Source organism: Callorhinchus milii, unplaced genomic scaffold (assembly GCF_018977255.1).
Source record: "Callorhinchus milii isolate IMCB2004 unplaced genomic scaffold, IMCB_Cmil_1.0 Scaffold9, whole genome shotgun sequence".
Lineage (NCBI taxonomy): Eukaryota > Metazoa > Chordata > Chondrichthyes > Chimaeriformes > Callorhinchidae > Callorhinchus > Callorhinchus milii.
In genome coordinates this window covers 14,247,538-14,263,088 of record NW_024704750.1, presented here as the reverse complement: position 1 = coordinate 14,263,088, position 15,551 = coordinate 14,247,538, and the positions used below count along the sequence as shown (strand labels likewise).

The following is a 15,551-nucleotide window of genomic DNA, read 5'->3' as shown; positions in this document are numbered from 1 at the left end:
AAGTCAAACGGATTCAGTGTCTGCAGATTGCTTGAAGGAAAATGCAATTGGAATGCATTGCTGGGGGCAAACTGTTAGCTTTCCCAGAGACTTCTGTCTTTGCCCCCCTCCCAAGTGAAGATTATTTGCAAACAGCAAGGGCAGAGAGTGTTGTTGGGCTGGTTTATCCCCCCCCCCCCCCCCCACCCCCATTTGTTAAAGGTAGATGCAAATCCAGCGATGTATGATGACGATCAGAAGCTACACCTTCTCTCCCCCAAACCCCCACCACCTTTGAGTTGGTCACAGTGAAGTGACTGGGTGAGAATGGAATGTGGTCTGTTTGTCGGTCAGTCATGTTGAAGGGCAAAGAAACTACCAAAGGCATCTATTTCCGAGGGCACAAATGCCAGGCTGCAGTGTGCCATCATAGTCCAACACTCCCAGGTAAGAGTCCCGTTACAAGCTTTCCTGGTGAGAAACCAGACTAAGGGGAGGGAGACAGAGAGAGAGAGAGAGAGAGAGAGAGAAAATGTCGTTTACCAGCAAAATTCTGCTGGGAGGCTATAATAATAATAATAATAATAATAATAATAATCTTTGCATTTAATATAGTGCCTTATCACGTCGTTAGGACGTCTCAAAGCGTTTCACAGAATATATTGTAAAGTGGATTGACTCGAGTGCATATTTTGTGGGCGAAATGCTGTGTTATTTGGGATCTCGAGTCTGCTCCAGTAGGAGAGGAAGATACATTAAATGGTGTATTTATGCGGAATTTGGGGTCCCGGTGTTTGGGACGAGATGATTTTTAAATCTTCTTTTTCCGAACCATAATTGAAGAGGGGTTTTTTTTTGACCTGAAAGCGCAGATCAATCCGTCTTCAATCCTTGCATTGTTATTGGGTGTTTTCGTTCTGTTTTGCACAGTGTTTTGCACAGTGACAGTTTAAAGTGAGTTGACTGCAAACGACGTTGCCTATTTTTTTTGCCCAACACCACACCCTCACACCTCTTGTGCTTCAAGGTTTATTTTACATCAGAGAACACTTTTTTTTGCCAATTTTTTTAAAAAAAACACACAATCTTACAGGAAAAAAAATTGTCTGATACGGTGTGTTGGCAGTAACCCTCTGTGTGCCGGGCTAAGCTGTGAAAGCACCACAGTTTCCAATGCAATGACTGGTTGAGCCTCAGTTGCCAATTGCATGGGCTGACTTGGGGCTGGGAGTCAATCCCACGTTGGTAGCTTTTTCAGACGGATTGTGTGCTAATTTCTCTCTCCTTCTGTGTCCAAGTTTATGTGCTTTTGCTAATGTGTTGCCGCAATGCTAGCAAAGGTCAGCCAGACCAACTGCTTCCATCATGCTGGCCTCAAAAATGTTAAAGGCTATATTAGTATTTGAATGATTCAGAGCTGTAATGCTTATCTGGCACTTGAGTCCTCTGTGCAGATGTGGTCCATGGGGGGGGGAGGAGGTGGGCGAGATTCCACTCCAACTGCAGATGTTAGGTAGGTTGGAGTGAAATTCTTCCTTCCGAGCAGCTAGTGAAATAGTTTCGGATCTTGAATGGTGACATTAGCTTAAAAGGCTGAACACTGTTTATATATATATATATATATATATATATAGAGAGAGAGAGAGAGAGAGAGAGTAATGCTAAATAGCATCGTTTATCAGACCAGGGCTCCTCTGGCAGTAAAGGGACAACGGTAAAGCTGTGTGTGTGTGTGTATGTGTTTTTGCTGCCTGGTGGTGCTCAATTACCATCACATATGGAATATTCCTTCTGCAATAGAAAAAGGCAGTGACCAGCAACATCCCCCACCCCCACACCCCCCCCCCCCCCCCCCCCCACCCCACCCCCCTCCCTCGCCCCCTCTCGCTCACACACATACACACACTTGCCTCCCCATCAGCTGAACAGTCACACCACCATTACTGCAGGAAACTTCAAAGGTGACAGTTATCTATTATATCGCCTATCAGTCAGTGCCCCATCAGTGCATTATTTCCATATCTTATTCGTGCTAATGAATCCAAAAGGGACACTATCAGCATCAGGCGGAAGAAACATCAAAACTAATCCTGGTGTTACCCAGCGCAGGCTGTCAGACCGACCCCGCCGCTGTGCACAGATGCGCTATTTAATGAATATACATGAATCTGCACTTGTGGAACTGTCCTTTCCTGTTGCGATTTTTAGAATACAGTTGGGGGAGTTGGCTTTAGATGTGGAGCTGACATCAAAGAACCACTAGCATTTAGCATCTATGTGGTTCATGCTACCATCTCAATGGCAAGGTCTGACATTGAGCAGGAGAGGGACGTTCAGTGACAGTCTGGGCTGGTTTAACGCACTCCCAGTGCTAAATGGGACCTGCTTTCAACCCTCTCTGGCTTAACCCCCCTCCCTACACCTTCCCTTTTTTTATTCAGTGCAGTAGCTCAACATGTTATCAGGTCAAACCCCATATTAATCATGTGCAAAAACAAACATCAACCTGAGGGTTTAATACTGTATTTGCAAACATTACATTGCACTCGCAAAGTGTCTCATATTTTGTTTCCATCCACCTGTTATGAATGATGTTGTCTGCAGGCCCAACATTCAAAGAGAGAGATGAGATCTCAACAAATCTGATTTCTGATGGTCGCACACCATTATTAGATTGATTTCTACAATGTCTGCGTGGCATGAGTCACTGGTCAGCATCCTGCTGAACAACTGTACAGACCTTTTGCCTGACTGCCAGCCAGCGAAATTAATACCATTAGATCATCCCCTCACCAACTCGGTCTTGGATCCACAATTCTTTCCGCACAGGTAAGTTTAAACACATCACCTTCAATCCAGAACTGGAAAAGATTTGATCTCAATTAAAACGACAGCCCAGAGCAAAAAGGGTGCTTCACAGTTAACATTATGGTTTGCTTTTTTGTGCAATTGGTTTAGTGTAATCAGTTGGCAACATAACCTAGAGGCAGGCCGCTCGTGTTTTCGAAGATTGGTAGAATATTAACCTGAATTCTCCAGTAATATTCATCTTGTTGTGAAGCCTGACATCCAAGATTAATAATAATAATCCTTCCATTTGATATATCGCTTTATTACGTCTTCGAGAAGACTCAAAGCATCTATTAATGCTGTGAACACTTTTGCTTTCCAAAATCCGAGCTACTCGCTCCAANTTTTTTTAACTTTAAACACTAAAACAGTTTAAAATGTTGAACACTGCTGACAAGAAGAAGCTAATTTACATTTTTTAAAAAATATTATTTTCCTTTATATTTTGATTGGTTTCCTTCTCTCTCTTTCTGGTCCATTTCTCTTCAAGATTTTTTTTAAGTTTGTATCAATTTTATATTTTTTCTTCTCTGACTTTCAGAAATTTCTGAGATTTCTTACATTTATATTTTTATTTGGGGTTTTTATGATTTTTTTCTTCACCTTCCCCTATCGTATTTCATTCTTCACTGTTTCCCCTTCGTTGAGTCTGAAATAATCTTAATTTTCTATTTCTCTGTCATTCATCTTTTTAGAATTCTTCATATCATAATTTGTATTGCTTTATTTTTATTCTATCCCTATTTGTTGCTATTCAGTCAATTTCTCAGTTATTTTGACATCTCTTTGAGGCTGTCTCTTATCTAAAACGTCTCGATTGTAGCAATTGCCAAAGACTTAATATGCAGATATCTGTAATGCGTGTAATATTTGAGAGCTTTCCCAGTATTCTCTTACTTGCTAATATAATTTAACTACTTTTGGCAAAATTATTTNAAAAAATGAAATGACATTCAGCAAAAATGAGTCTCTAAATAAATTAGAATTTTCTGTTTCTGGACTGAGCCATTTTTCTGATTCTCCTCTGCTTGAATCAATTAAAATTCAGCTCATTGTAAAACAGCAATCTGAAGTGGAACTGGATTTAATCTGCCACAACCCTTGACACTTGGTTGCATGGTGCAGATATCATGAGATAATTCCACATGCAATGCGCTCAACATCAGATGTCAATCACCTTTTAACCTGTTGCCATTTTTAACCAGGAAGGCTGTCCGATGTTCACAGCTCATTCATCAGTCAATGGTTGTATTATTTTATTTCCACTGGTCCAAATGACTGATATTCAATAAAACGATAGTTATGTAACCTATATTTGGACTGATGACTTCCTTTTCTCTCCTTTGATCGAAGGCCTTTTCCTCCTGAAAGATTATTTTGCAATACTGCACAGTCTTATTAAGCCCCAAGAATTTTTAAATTTTTAATTATTCAATTAAATTTTTAATTTTTCAATGGATTTTTAATTAATGAACTTATTTCTTGCCTTTGAGTGTTTCTGCATATGAACTCTTTAAAGTAATGGTTTTGTGCTCCAGCAGAGGCAAGACTTAATCATTGTTTCACTAAGCCTCAGACAAGAACATACATTATTGTACTTTCATGTAATTAAATATTCCCAAAGTAAAATGTTAGATAAGTGTGAGATTCATCCCAATTTAAATATAATGTAATGTTTTTACATTAGGTCATGTTCTCAGATTTCCCAGGAGGTTGAAACAGGACTAAATACAAATTACAGTTACAAATTTACATTTGTATAGTGCTTTGGGATGTCTTTCCGACGTGAAAGACGCTATACAAATGTAATTTGTTGTTGTTGTTGCCTGTCAGGTCAGAAGGATGTGAAAATGGTGATCTGTTAAATGTTGGGAACAGAATTACAGCCACAGATAGCCTATTGAGGAGGGAAAATATAGGACATATGTAAGTATGTTTCCCTCCATTTCCTTGAAGGACCACCTGAACCTGGCCAAATTGCCCTAAAACAAATTGTCCCACGTTTAATTAATTCAGAGGCAGAAGACCATGTTATAAATAGGATCTGGCTACAGTGAGACATAAGCAGGTAAATAATCCAAATAACAAGGCCTGAATTAAATTATTTTAGATTTTTTTTGACAAATATTTGGATAATTCTGGGATGGGAAAATCCATGTTCCTTTTATGTAAACGTGAAGGGCATGCTTAGAGGTAATACATGTTCATTTAGCACAACCACAGCCCATTTTTGCTTATATCCGACCATCACTAATACTAAGTCATGAGTACATAGCGGCTGTATGTGACTTGACCAGAGGTTGCTGCTATTAAAATATCTACCCACTGAAAGGAAAGAGTTGTATAAGAGCAAGTATCTGAACTATATGTAGGAGGGTACTGTGCATAGCAGTCACGTACAAATGGTTTATCTGTCTGATCCTTAGTAGTCTAAAGAGAAAGTAATAGGTGGTTTCATGGTACTAATAAATCTTTATATGCAAAAAAGAACTCAAAACTAGCTGCTTACCATAGCCAAAACCACTGTTGTCTATATTGAGGAGCCTTAGAGATGTTATGGTATAATATAAACCAGATAACAACATGTTTACAAACATAAATGTATTCAATAACACATGCATACTGAAATCTAGACCCAGGTGGAATTTCTTCCAAGTGAGCAGGGATTTTTTCCATTCAGTTCCTATTAATCCTGAAAGTCAAAGCCCTAAAGGGTAGATTGATCCTAGTTGGACAAGCAGTGGGAAGCATGACAGACAGTGCTTTCAATGGGCAAGCTAGGCAGTTTTAATTTGTTAAACTCCAATGCACAGTGCACACTCGGGGGGCCACAAATCTTGGCTCTTGCCAAACTGTGCCTAATACTCTAAAGAATTAGGTTAACAGGGTGCATGCTCCAGGGAGAGAGTGTGCATTCCATTTCAAACAGGAATTTTCACGTGTGGGTGGCATACATGAAACTCTCAGTCTGGTTTGCATACTCTTAAGCATGTGATGGGTATCAGCATGTGTCAGATACCTGGCTGACCCAAAAAAAACTATGAAGATGTACATTCAGATGCACTGCAGAAACACCTTAGATCAATATCTTACTCAAGATATCACTGAGATACTATTATGCACTAGAAGCAAGCTGACTGTAGTAACAACATCTCATAAAATGTTCCCAAGTGTTAATAATCCACTGCCTATACTTGAATTGCCATAGAGAATTTCCCACTTCACAAAATAATTTGAGTCAGTAACAATTTCAGACTGATGCATCTAATTGACTTAACTGTGGCCAGCTAGAGACAATGACTTTATTATAATAAAACATAATGGAGTGTTGTAGTCCCACTGTGCTAATGACAAAACTTGGTAGTAATGCGTTAGTGAGTTCACGCAAAGCATGTGTGTGATGAATGCTTAAAGCCAATTTGAGGCAATATTTGGGTTACTGGATTTAAAGCCTTGGAAGGCATTGGGCTGAAGTTGTGCAGAGAGTGAATAATGTAGTGTGTTATAATATTTTTTTCCCCCATCTCCCGCCACCCAATTCTAGTGGATAATTGCTGGGCAGTCAAGGTTCCACTCTAGTTCAGTTCTGATGAATAGACTGTAAGAATCATTTCTGAATAGTGTAATTTTTAATTGATTGACCCCATTGGAATGCTTTCATGGCGACATAGCTTTGTGAAAAGCTTTCAAAAATGCCATTTTAAAAAAAAATCAAAACGTTACCACAGTTAATCATCTTATTGTGCAAGACTATCTCTGCTGCATCCTTTTAAATTTATTACAAACAAATACATTACTGCGACAGAGCCAAGTCATTATACCTTTATCAGTGGTTTCCAGTTAAAATGCTGTACCCTTTAAGACTCCGGCTCCAACAATCCATTACAATCGTTTCATCGTAAAATTGGAATGATGTCACTTATTTTATGGCATCTCTTGTTTCGCTCTATTGTGTTACGGAACAAAAAGGAATGTATTTCTCTGCAATATGTAGGCTTTGAGGTGGGTAAGAGCTGGAACATTGTGTTCAGAAAAAGTTTGTTGCAGCACTGACATTGTGCTAACCACTTTGAGGATGTTCCATTTATCATCTGCCTATTGATATTCAGAACAAGGATCATTGAGATTCCACTGTGTTTATTGTCTTATTACTGGAAAGATCTAAATCGAAGGTGGTGGTCAATGGTGTGTGACACTCCCAAGGCAAAAGATGGAGCAGGGATGAGACAAGTTAAGAAGCAGGAGTTAGGTAACAACTTGGTTTAAAAGGCTGCAAAAGATAGACAGAGGAATGAGTTTCACAGGTTGAAGCTTCTGAGAAACATCTATGAGAGTAGGAAATGGTGCTCTTATGCTATAGCTTCAACAAGATACATTAATCAGTCTTGAGAGAAGATGACTCAAGTGTGATCTGATGGAGGTATATAAAATTTTAAAATGGGATTCAAAAATTAAACCTAGACAATACTTTAGAATTCACCAAGACAATAGAACAAGAGGACACAGATTTAGAGTTGCACAGGCTGATATCAGGACAGATACTAGGAAGTATTTCTTTACTCGGAGGGTAATTAAGAACATAAAAACATAAGAATTAGGAGCAGGAGTAGGCCATTCGGCCCTTCGAGTCTGCCCCGCCATTCGATAAGATCATGGCTGATCTTCAGATCTAACTCTAATTACCTGCCCTATTCCCATATCCCCTAATCCCTCTTTTTTTTTTAACAACAGGAACAGGTTGCCAGGAAGGGTGGTAGAGTCCAGGACACTGGACGTATGTAAAAAGCAGCTTGATGCTGTGATGGAAGGACAGTGGGGTGGGTGTTCTGGAGGGATGAGATTAGATGGACCGAAGGGCCCTCTTCATTCAAACCAATCTTGTGAAGATGTATATTTTGAGCGCTGGGTAGGAACCACAGAGGAATATTCAGAGGACAATGACCATAAATACTGCAGTATCAATAACATGATAAAATAAAAAAAGACGAGAAATGATTTTGAATCTTAATCTGATTCTGAATCAATTTATGAATCTGATTACCGGGAATATAATTTAATAATTGTCATTTGTGATAAAAAGATCCATGCTAAAGATCTCTCTCAGATAGGCAATAACAGACGTGGAGGACAAAAAGTTCATGTTCTCTCTTTCTCTTTTACAACCTTTCCTGTTTTTTGCTCTTTTACTGATTACATGATGTTGCTCTGATGAATCTCTCTTTCTTGTTCAACCCAGCCTCCAATTATGTCATTGTACACTCACTTTCTCCTCTCATTGTTCTCACTGTGTGGTAATCAAAATTAATTGTTGTGTTTCCCAATCTAAAATTCTTTAGATTAAAATTCTTTAGATTAGATTTTGTGGGGACGTTTCGCCCACAAAACATAGTCAATTCATTTTACAGTCTATTCTGTGAAGCGCTTTGAGATATCTCGAAGATGTGATACCGCTATATCAAATGCAGGCATTATTGTTCAATTGTATTTTGTAACAATACTTAAATTGTGCTTTCTAGAGTGATTATTTATTTCTGCCTCTGATACCCTATGAGATTTGAAACATCCTAGTACGGTTTGAGGGAACAGTGTAAAAGGACAGCTTTATTATTGCTGGCTACACCTCAGCTGGTATACACTTTTTAATATAACAGGTTATGAAATACCCAGCATGGGAGATATCAACAGCATTAATGAACTTCCCATTTCACACTCGAATCTCCGATGAGATACGTCTGACGTACATTCACAGTAGATAATCACGCTGGGCTGCTCTGACTATGCTGCGACCTTCTGTCAATGAAAATTTGAACAAACCCACATTGCTAATTTAGAAAGCTGTTAAGTATAAATGAATATTAAATATTTGGTATATATCTTACCTATACTATTTTTGTAATCTGGAATGACAGTCATTTTACAGTTGTCTCGGCAGGTGTGAATGAGACTATCAATTGAAATGACACCTACTGGCATCATCTTGGAATTATTAATGCTATATTAAAGATTTCCAATCATCTTAAACACAGTTATACACTTTCAATTTAACACTTTCCGCCTCTGGCTGATAATTGGAAATCTATCAGGTCAATGATGTTGCATTTACAGATAAAGAAGGGGAAATAGAAGACACGAGTAAACGTGTTTCACGACATCCAATATGGCACAACAGTAAAATTTTAATACAGATATTAAATCATAGAGATTAAAGCACAGAAGGAAGCCATTAACATTATCGGGTCTCGGCTGGTGCTATCTCCTCTACTGGAGCTATATGAATGTTTATACATACATATAAAAACCTACCAAAAAATTGGAAACCAAGTACCAATAATAATCCTTGTATTTGATATAGCGCCTTATCATGTCTTTGAGATGTCTCAAAGCACTTCACAGATTATAGTGTAAAGCGAATTGACTGTATATTTTGTGGGCGAACAGTCAACAACAACAACAACAACAACAAGATTCCATTTATAGAGCGCCTTTCACGTCAGGAGGACGTCCCAAGGCGCTGCACAGTTGGGTCATGACCCGAGCAGGGGGAAATGGTCAGGGTGAGGGAGGAAGGAGGGAGAGAGGAGGGGGAAATGGTCAGGGTGAGGGGAGGGAAGGGAGGGAGCGAGGAGGAGGAAGAGAGTCGAGAGGGAGCTGAAGGCACGGTCAAAGAGAAAGGTTTGAGACCGGCCTTGAAGGAGGAAAGGGAGGAAGCAAGGCGAAGGCACTGGGGGATGGAGTTCCAGAGCCTCGGGGCTGAGAGGCTGAAGGCCCGACCACCGATAGTAGGGCGGTTGGGGCGGGGGACGTGGAGCAGACCGGAGCCAGAGGAACGGAGAGTACGGGCAGGTAGGTAGGGGGATAGTAGGTTGGAGAGGTAGGAGGGAGCAAGGCCGTGAATGGCCTTGTACGTGAGGATGAGGTTTGAGTGGTTTGAGTGACCAAATTATTATTATTATATGTTATCATTTTTTTTGAAGGGATTATTACCCCCGGAAAGGTGATCCGGCAATCAACTAACAACCGGGTTCCTACTTACTGCTAAGTGAACAGAGGCATGTGGAGTAAGGAAAGTTGCCTAACGGTTCACCCTGCCCAGTAAACGAACCCCATGTCCTCTCACTTGCAAGTCGATTGCTCTAACCAATACACTACAGGACTCCCTGCTGCCTCATTTCAAATGACGTTTTTGTTGCTGCAGTTTTTGTTGTTTTCAAATGCTTACCCAGTGCTTGTATCTCACAGGGGAACGCGCTAGGTGAACAAATGCTGAGGAGTGCATTGTGTAACCAGGAATAAATTACATTGCATCAAAACAGATGCTAACAGTTCATTTCCCAGTCACTTTAAGTTTCCATCAGTGATTTTCATTTTGTTACCTCTGCAGAACCTTGAATTGTCATTAATGCCTCTCAGTTGCCATTTATTTTTCAGGCAGAGTGATTAATAATTGACAAGAATTTTATGCTGTATGGAACTTAACTGCGCAGCACTAATGAATACTGCATTAGGTTATTAACTATGCAATGCACTAATTTTTTCCACACTTTGGATTATTCTCCCCATTTAAAGATATTTGTTTTCCCCAACTATTTATAGGTCTTCGTAGACTTCACATGACTGCTTGGCTGAAATGTTGGATGGGATGAGAGATTGACACTCTCAAGCCTATGCTATTGTACCAATTTGCAGGAAATGCACATGGATTATTCTATGGTGACTCACTTGCAAATGGTCTCTTCACTTGACGCCTCCCTGATGGCAGAGCTAGGATCAAGAACCAGTTCTATTGTAATTTTATAGCCATGAATCCATCTCCTCCTATTCTGTTTTGGGCGGCTGTGTTGTTTAGCATTTTAGATAAATCAGAATGCTTATGACGAGTATCTTCAGAAATAGTTACTGCCATGGTCTTTTGGTTGAAAATCCATAGATGCATCAGGGTTCCTATTATTAATGTGATTCAACTGCTTTTCAATTATCCACTAAATATTCTGTTTCTTTTCTAGACTCTTTAACCTGACTTACAATGGAAAAACTGCTTTTTTATCTGCTGTTAATTGGCATGGCAGTGAAGGCGCAGGTCTGTCCAAAACGTTGTGTCTGTCAGAATCTGTCTCCAAATCTCGCAACTCTTTGTGCCAAAAAAGGACTTCTCTTTGTCCCACCAAACATTGACAGGCGGACAGTGGAGCTTCGCTTGGGAGATAATTTCATTACAAGCATCAAAAGGAAAGACTTTGCTAACATGACCGGCCTGGTTGACCTTACGTTGTCAAGGAATACAATTAACCATATTGCGCCACAAGCATTTTCAGACCTGTGTAACCTGCGGGCCTTACATCTGAACAGCAACAGACTGACTCAGATTACAAACGAAATGTTCAGTAGGCTTTCCAAGCTTCACCATTTGATAGTCAATAACAATCAACTCATTGAAATCTCCTCTGGGGCGTTTAGTGATATTTTGTTGTCTCTTGAAGAACTGGATGTATCCTATAATAACTTAAAAACAATTCCATGGGAGGCGGTTGAGAAAATGGTCAACTTGCATACTCTCAGCCTGGACCATAACATGCTTGAGCACATTGATGAAGGCACCTTCTCCCACCTCCACAAGTTGATCAGGTTGGACATGACATCTAATAAATTGCGCAAGCTCCCACCAGATCCTTTGTTCACGAGAGTTCAGGTGCTAGCCAATTTAGGAATCATGAACCCAACGGGTTTTGTGTTAAGTTTTGGGGGGAATCCCTTGCACTGCAACTGTGAGTTACTATGGTTGAGGCGGCTCTCAAGGGAGGATGATTTGGAGACGTGTGCTTCACCTACACATTTAACAGGCAGATACTTTTGGTCCATCCCAGAGGAAGAGTTCATCTGTGACCAGCCTCTCATTACTCGGCACACCCACGAGCTCAGAGTTTTAGAAGGCCAACGAGCGACACTGAAGTGCAAGGCTATAGGAGACCCCGACCCGTCGATACACTGGAGTTCACCCGAAGGTAAACTCATTTCAAATATGTCCAGGACAGTCTTATATGCCAATGGTACCTTGGACATCCTGATAACTACTGTCAAAGATACGGGCACTTTCACCTGCATTGCATCAAACGCTGCCGGAGAAACCACCGCAATGGTGGAACTTCACATCATTAAACTTCCTCATTTGATCAACAGCACAAACCATATTCACGAGCCTGATCCGGGTTCGTCAGATATTTCTACTTCTACTAAATCTGGTTCCAATACCAGCAACAGTGTCAGCGACACTAAAGTTAAACCAGAACGACGAGTGGCGGTTGCTGAGACAACATCCTCATCTGCACTTATTAAATTTAATTTGCAACATAATATCCCCGGTATTCGTATGTTCCAGATCCAGTACAATGGCTCTTACGATGACTCACTCGTTTACAGGTGAGTCGTGTTGTATATTTCTATATTGTGAGTTAAGCACATAAGCAGCTTGTTGCTTATTGATTTTGTTAATGCAGTGCTTTATTACTGGGGTGAAACCACTTACTATTGTCATATTGCAGCCTTGTGCCAGCATTGTAAGTATGCCGTTCTTTATTAATTATTAATGCAATGCACTGTTTGCCTTTCTATGGTAATAAACAAGCAAGAGCAAAGCACTCGCAATGCCAAAGTGATCATTAATCCTGCAACATAATCTGACTTGATTCTGTGTATGCTGACACATTGCAGTTGATGTCCATCCTCAGGTGGTTGGTTGTGTTAAAATGCATAGAAATGGAAAGACACTTTAGTTAATACATCCCAAATCAATTTGATGTTGCATCCTTTGGTAATTAATCTGCCTTTTGCAATCCTTTTTATAGATTTAGAACTTGTTTATTGTGTGCACTAGTAGGAAGATATTCAGTAGTTTCAAAGCATTGGCTTTCAAAGTCAAATTGTTTGTGAATTGTAAAATTCTGTAATTGTGCAGTTTGCATGCAGGCAAAGCAAATCTGTCAATGAATCCTATGAGTGCTATTGTTATAAGGTAATCTACAGTCACACTCATTTTTAAGTTAAGCGTAGTTACCTTCCCCTAAACGCATCAAAATGTATCACGCCCTAAGCCTTCAATGATACAGAGAACAAAATGTGTTCCACTGATTTAGAAAAAGAAACAGTAAAGTAATGACTTTCTGGGTGTACTAACGCAAGTCCAAATGTTATCCCTCAGAATGATTCCATCCACAAGCAAAACTTTTCTTGTCACGAACCTGGCTGCAGGAACGCTGTATGACTTGTGTGTCTTGGCAATCTATGATGATGGTATCACCTCCCTCACTGCCACCAGAGTCGTGGGCTGCGTAGAGTTCACCACAGACCAGGATTATGTTCGCTGCCACTTTATGCCATCCCAGTTTCTGGGAGGAACCATGATAATCATAATAGGTGGGATTATTGTGGCCTCAGTATTGGTCTTTATTATCATCCTTATGATTAGATACAAAGTGTGCAACAACAATGACCAGCACAAGATGACAAAGGTTAGTAACGTCTACTCTCAGACCAACGGAGCTCATTTGCAAATGTGTGGCAGTGTGCTATCCCACTCCAATTCTAAAGTAGCCATGGGCCACGACGATAACATCACACGGTGTAACAAAGATCCCAGCGAAAGCAAAACACAACTGTCAGAGTCCACTCTGAGCCAGGACTGCTCGACCACTACCTCCACTCTGCCACACGACTGGACTGCAAGTGTTAGTCCATCTCAGAAGCTGAAAAGAAAGGCTGGGCTAAATCCAAGCGTGGAATCACCAATGGAAGCTTTCACCAATGTCGAGTCCCTCAAAAAAAAGGAAAATACTGCCATTTTACAGAAGTCCACCTGCGCTCAAATTTCTTTGAAAGACACCCCTACTTTTAGACGAGCACATTCCAAGTCTATCAAATTCCTTACTCTGCCGACAGAAATAAGCAGAGCTAAGCGGAGGTATTCACTGGATGCAGAGGTATCTGAATATCATTGCTATACTCATTCACAAAGCATTAACAGCCTGTGGTCAAAAAGGAGCATGTCCATGAATGGAATGTTGTTACAGTTGGCTAACTCTGATGTTGATGGTGGGAAAGCTGTCTTCTCCAGTTCTGAGTGGATAATGGAGAGCACCGTGTGACCACTCTAAATCTGTTACTATTAAAGGAACATTGCCTTGTAACAATTCGGAAATTCTATGCTTGTGTTTCTGTTCGATGGTATTTCCAGCAAGGTAGTAAACGGACCAGCTCATGCACGCAATTGTTTGATAGAAATCAGCAGGCAGCAGTGAAAGGCATAAGGGCATGAATTAGCACTGGTGCCTTATCCTGCATTAGGGATTGGCTTCCTGGTTCTGGAGTTTGGGGGAATTAAACAGTGAAACATTTTCACAGAAGCCTTTGACCAAGGAAATATGGTTTCCTGCATCTTAAAGAAAAAAAAGCCCATTTATGGACTACTTATTAAATTGATATTTTTTAAAAATTGAGCTGTATGTTTCTTTTCAGTGACAATGGTAATGCCTTTTGTTTTCAGGCAAATGCTGTACAGATAAACAACTCTGTGTTGTTATGTTGTGTACAATAAAGGATTAAATAAGTATACTCGGCCAGTGTTAGTACGATGAATAGCTGTTAAATGTGCAACTAGGCAGGGCCTGAATCTTGTGGTGGCTCAAGTATTAAGAGATACCCATCCGTTACTGCATACTGCCAGCCAACAGTTTAAGTGATTGAACTTCCACGATAAAGATGCCAGTGCCGTTGCAGAAAAGTAATGATTGTGCTATCGTAATCTTTGCATTTAAATACAGTACTCATAGTCTGACTGCCACTCAAAAAAGGAGCCATTACATACAAAATATTGCCTGTCACAAGGAGCTGAATTGAGGCCAACTATTAAAGTGCTTTCAATTAGTTCTATTCATATTTTAACTTCAATTTCACCAATGCAAAATGATAATACAGAACAACTGGGAACTGCAATGTGCAAATGATCTGAAAAAGTATTAAGTTGAATTAATCTAAAACCAGATCAGGCATTAAAGTGAAAATGAATTCAACAAAGCACATTATTACATGGTGAATTTTAAAGGATAATCTGCTTGCTAAGATCGTTCGTTACTTGGGAGAGATGAGCAAATAGGCTGCATTTCGGATTCAAGGTTGGTGTGGCTTCTTTGCTATGTTCTCAGCCTATTGAGCTCGATCACAGTACTGAACTATTTACACCGCAAGTCAAGGGGCAAGGGGAGAGCTTGCTCCGTGTCACGTTTTACCACAAGTGCGAAGAGTATTCCTTGCCAGAGAGCATAAATTGCCATTTTGCACAAAATCCGCAAGTAGAACCAAACCTGTCTGGCAGCAGCCCAACCCGATTTGACCAGCCAAGCCATGCTCACCCCGATTATCTGCTGAACATTGTTAAGACTCCTGTCAACATATGCAATCTGTAAAGACAGGGAAGCACACATTATATCATGCTTTGACAACCTGGAGGAAGTGACTAATAATTGACACTTAAGCTACTCAATCCACATAAGGATTTTATGGGGCGTGTACCATAAACCTTACAGGAGTCAGAGAAATGATAAAACGGAATTTCATTTTTCAAGGGGCATTGACCCAGACCTGTCAAGTTTCACTCATTTCAATAAAACAAACAGTGTAACCTATTTCTATGTGTTTCACCCTTTGACAATAAACACAAATTTAGATATTTAAAC

The 15,551-nt window shown here is 40.1% G+C and overlaps 1 protein-coding gene across 1 annotated transcript; it reads left to right on the top strand.

The window, feature by feature from the left end:
- The first annotated feature begins 10,843 nt into the window (after positions 1 to 10,843).
- On the top strand, positions 10,844 to 15,276 carry lrfn5a (leucine rich repeat and fibronectin type III domain containing 5a). Its single transcript, XM_007893325.2, has 2 exons — positions 10,844 to 12,243; positions 13,022 to 15,276. Exons 1-2 carry the CDS (start codon positions 10,853 to 10,855, stop codon positions 13,962 to 13,964), a joined length of 2,334 nt encoding a protein of 777 aa, XP_007891516.1. The 5' UTR covers positions 10,844 to 10,852; the 3' UTR covers positions 13,965 to 15,276.
- Positions 15,277 to 15,551: the final 275 nt, after the last annotated feature.

Bases quoted from the DNA above. Each gene is read 5' to 3' on its own strand.
- lrfn5a (XM_007893325.2), top strand. From the start codon at position 10,853: ATGGAAAAACTGCTTTTTTATCTGCTGTTAATTGGCATGGCAGTGAAG. The intron at 12,244-13,021 runs GTGAGTCGTGTT...GTTATCCCTCAG, and splicing joins GATGACTCACTCGTTTACAG to AATGATTCCATCCACAAGCA.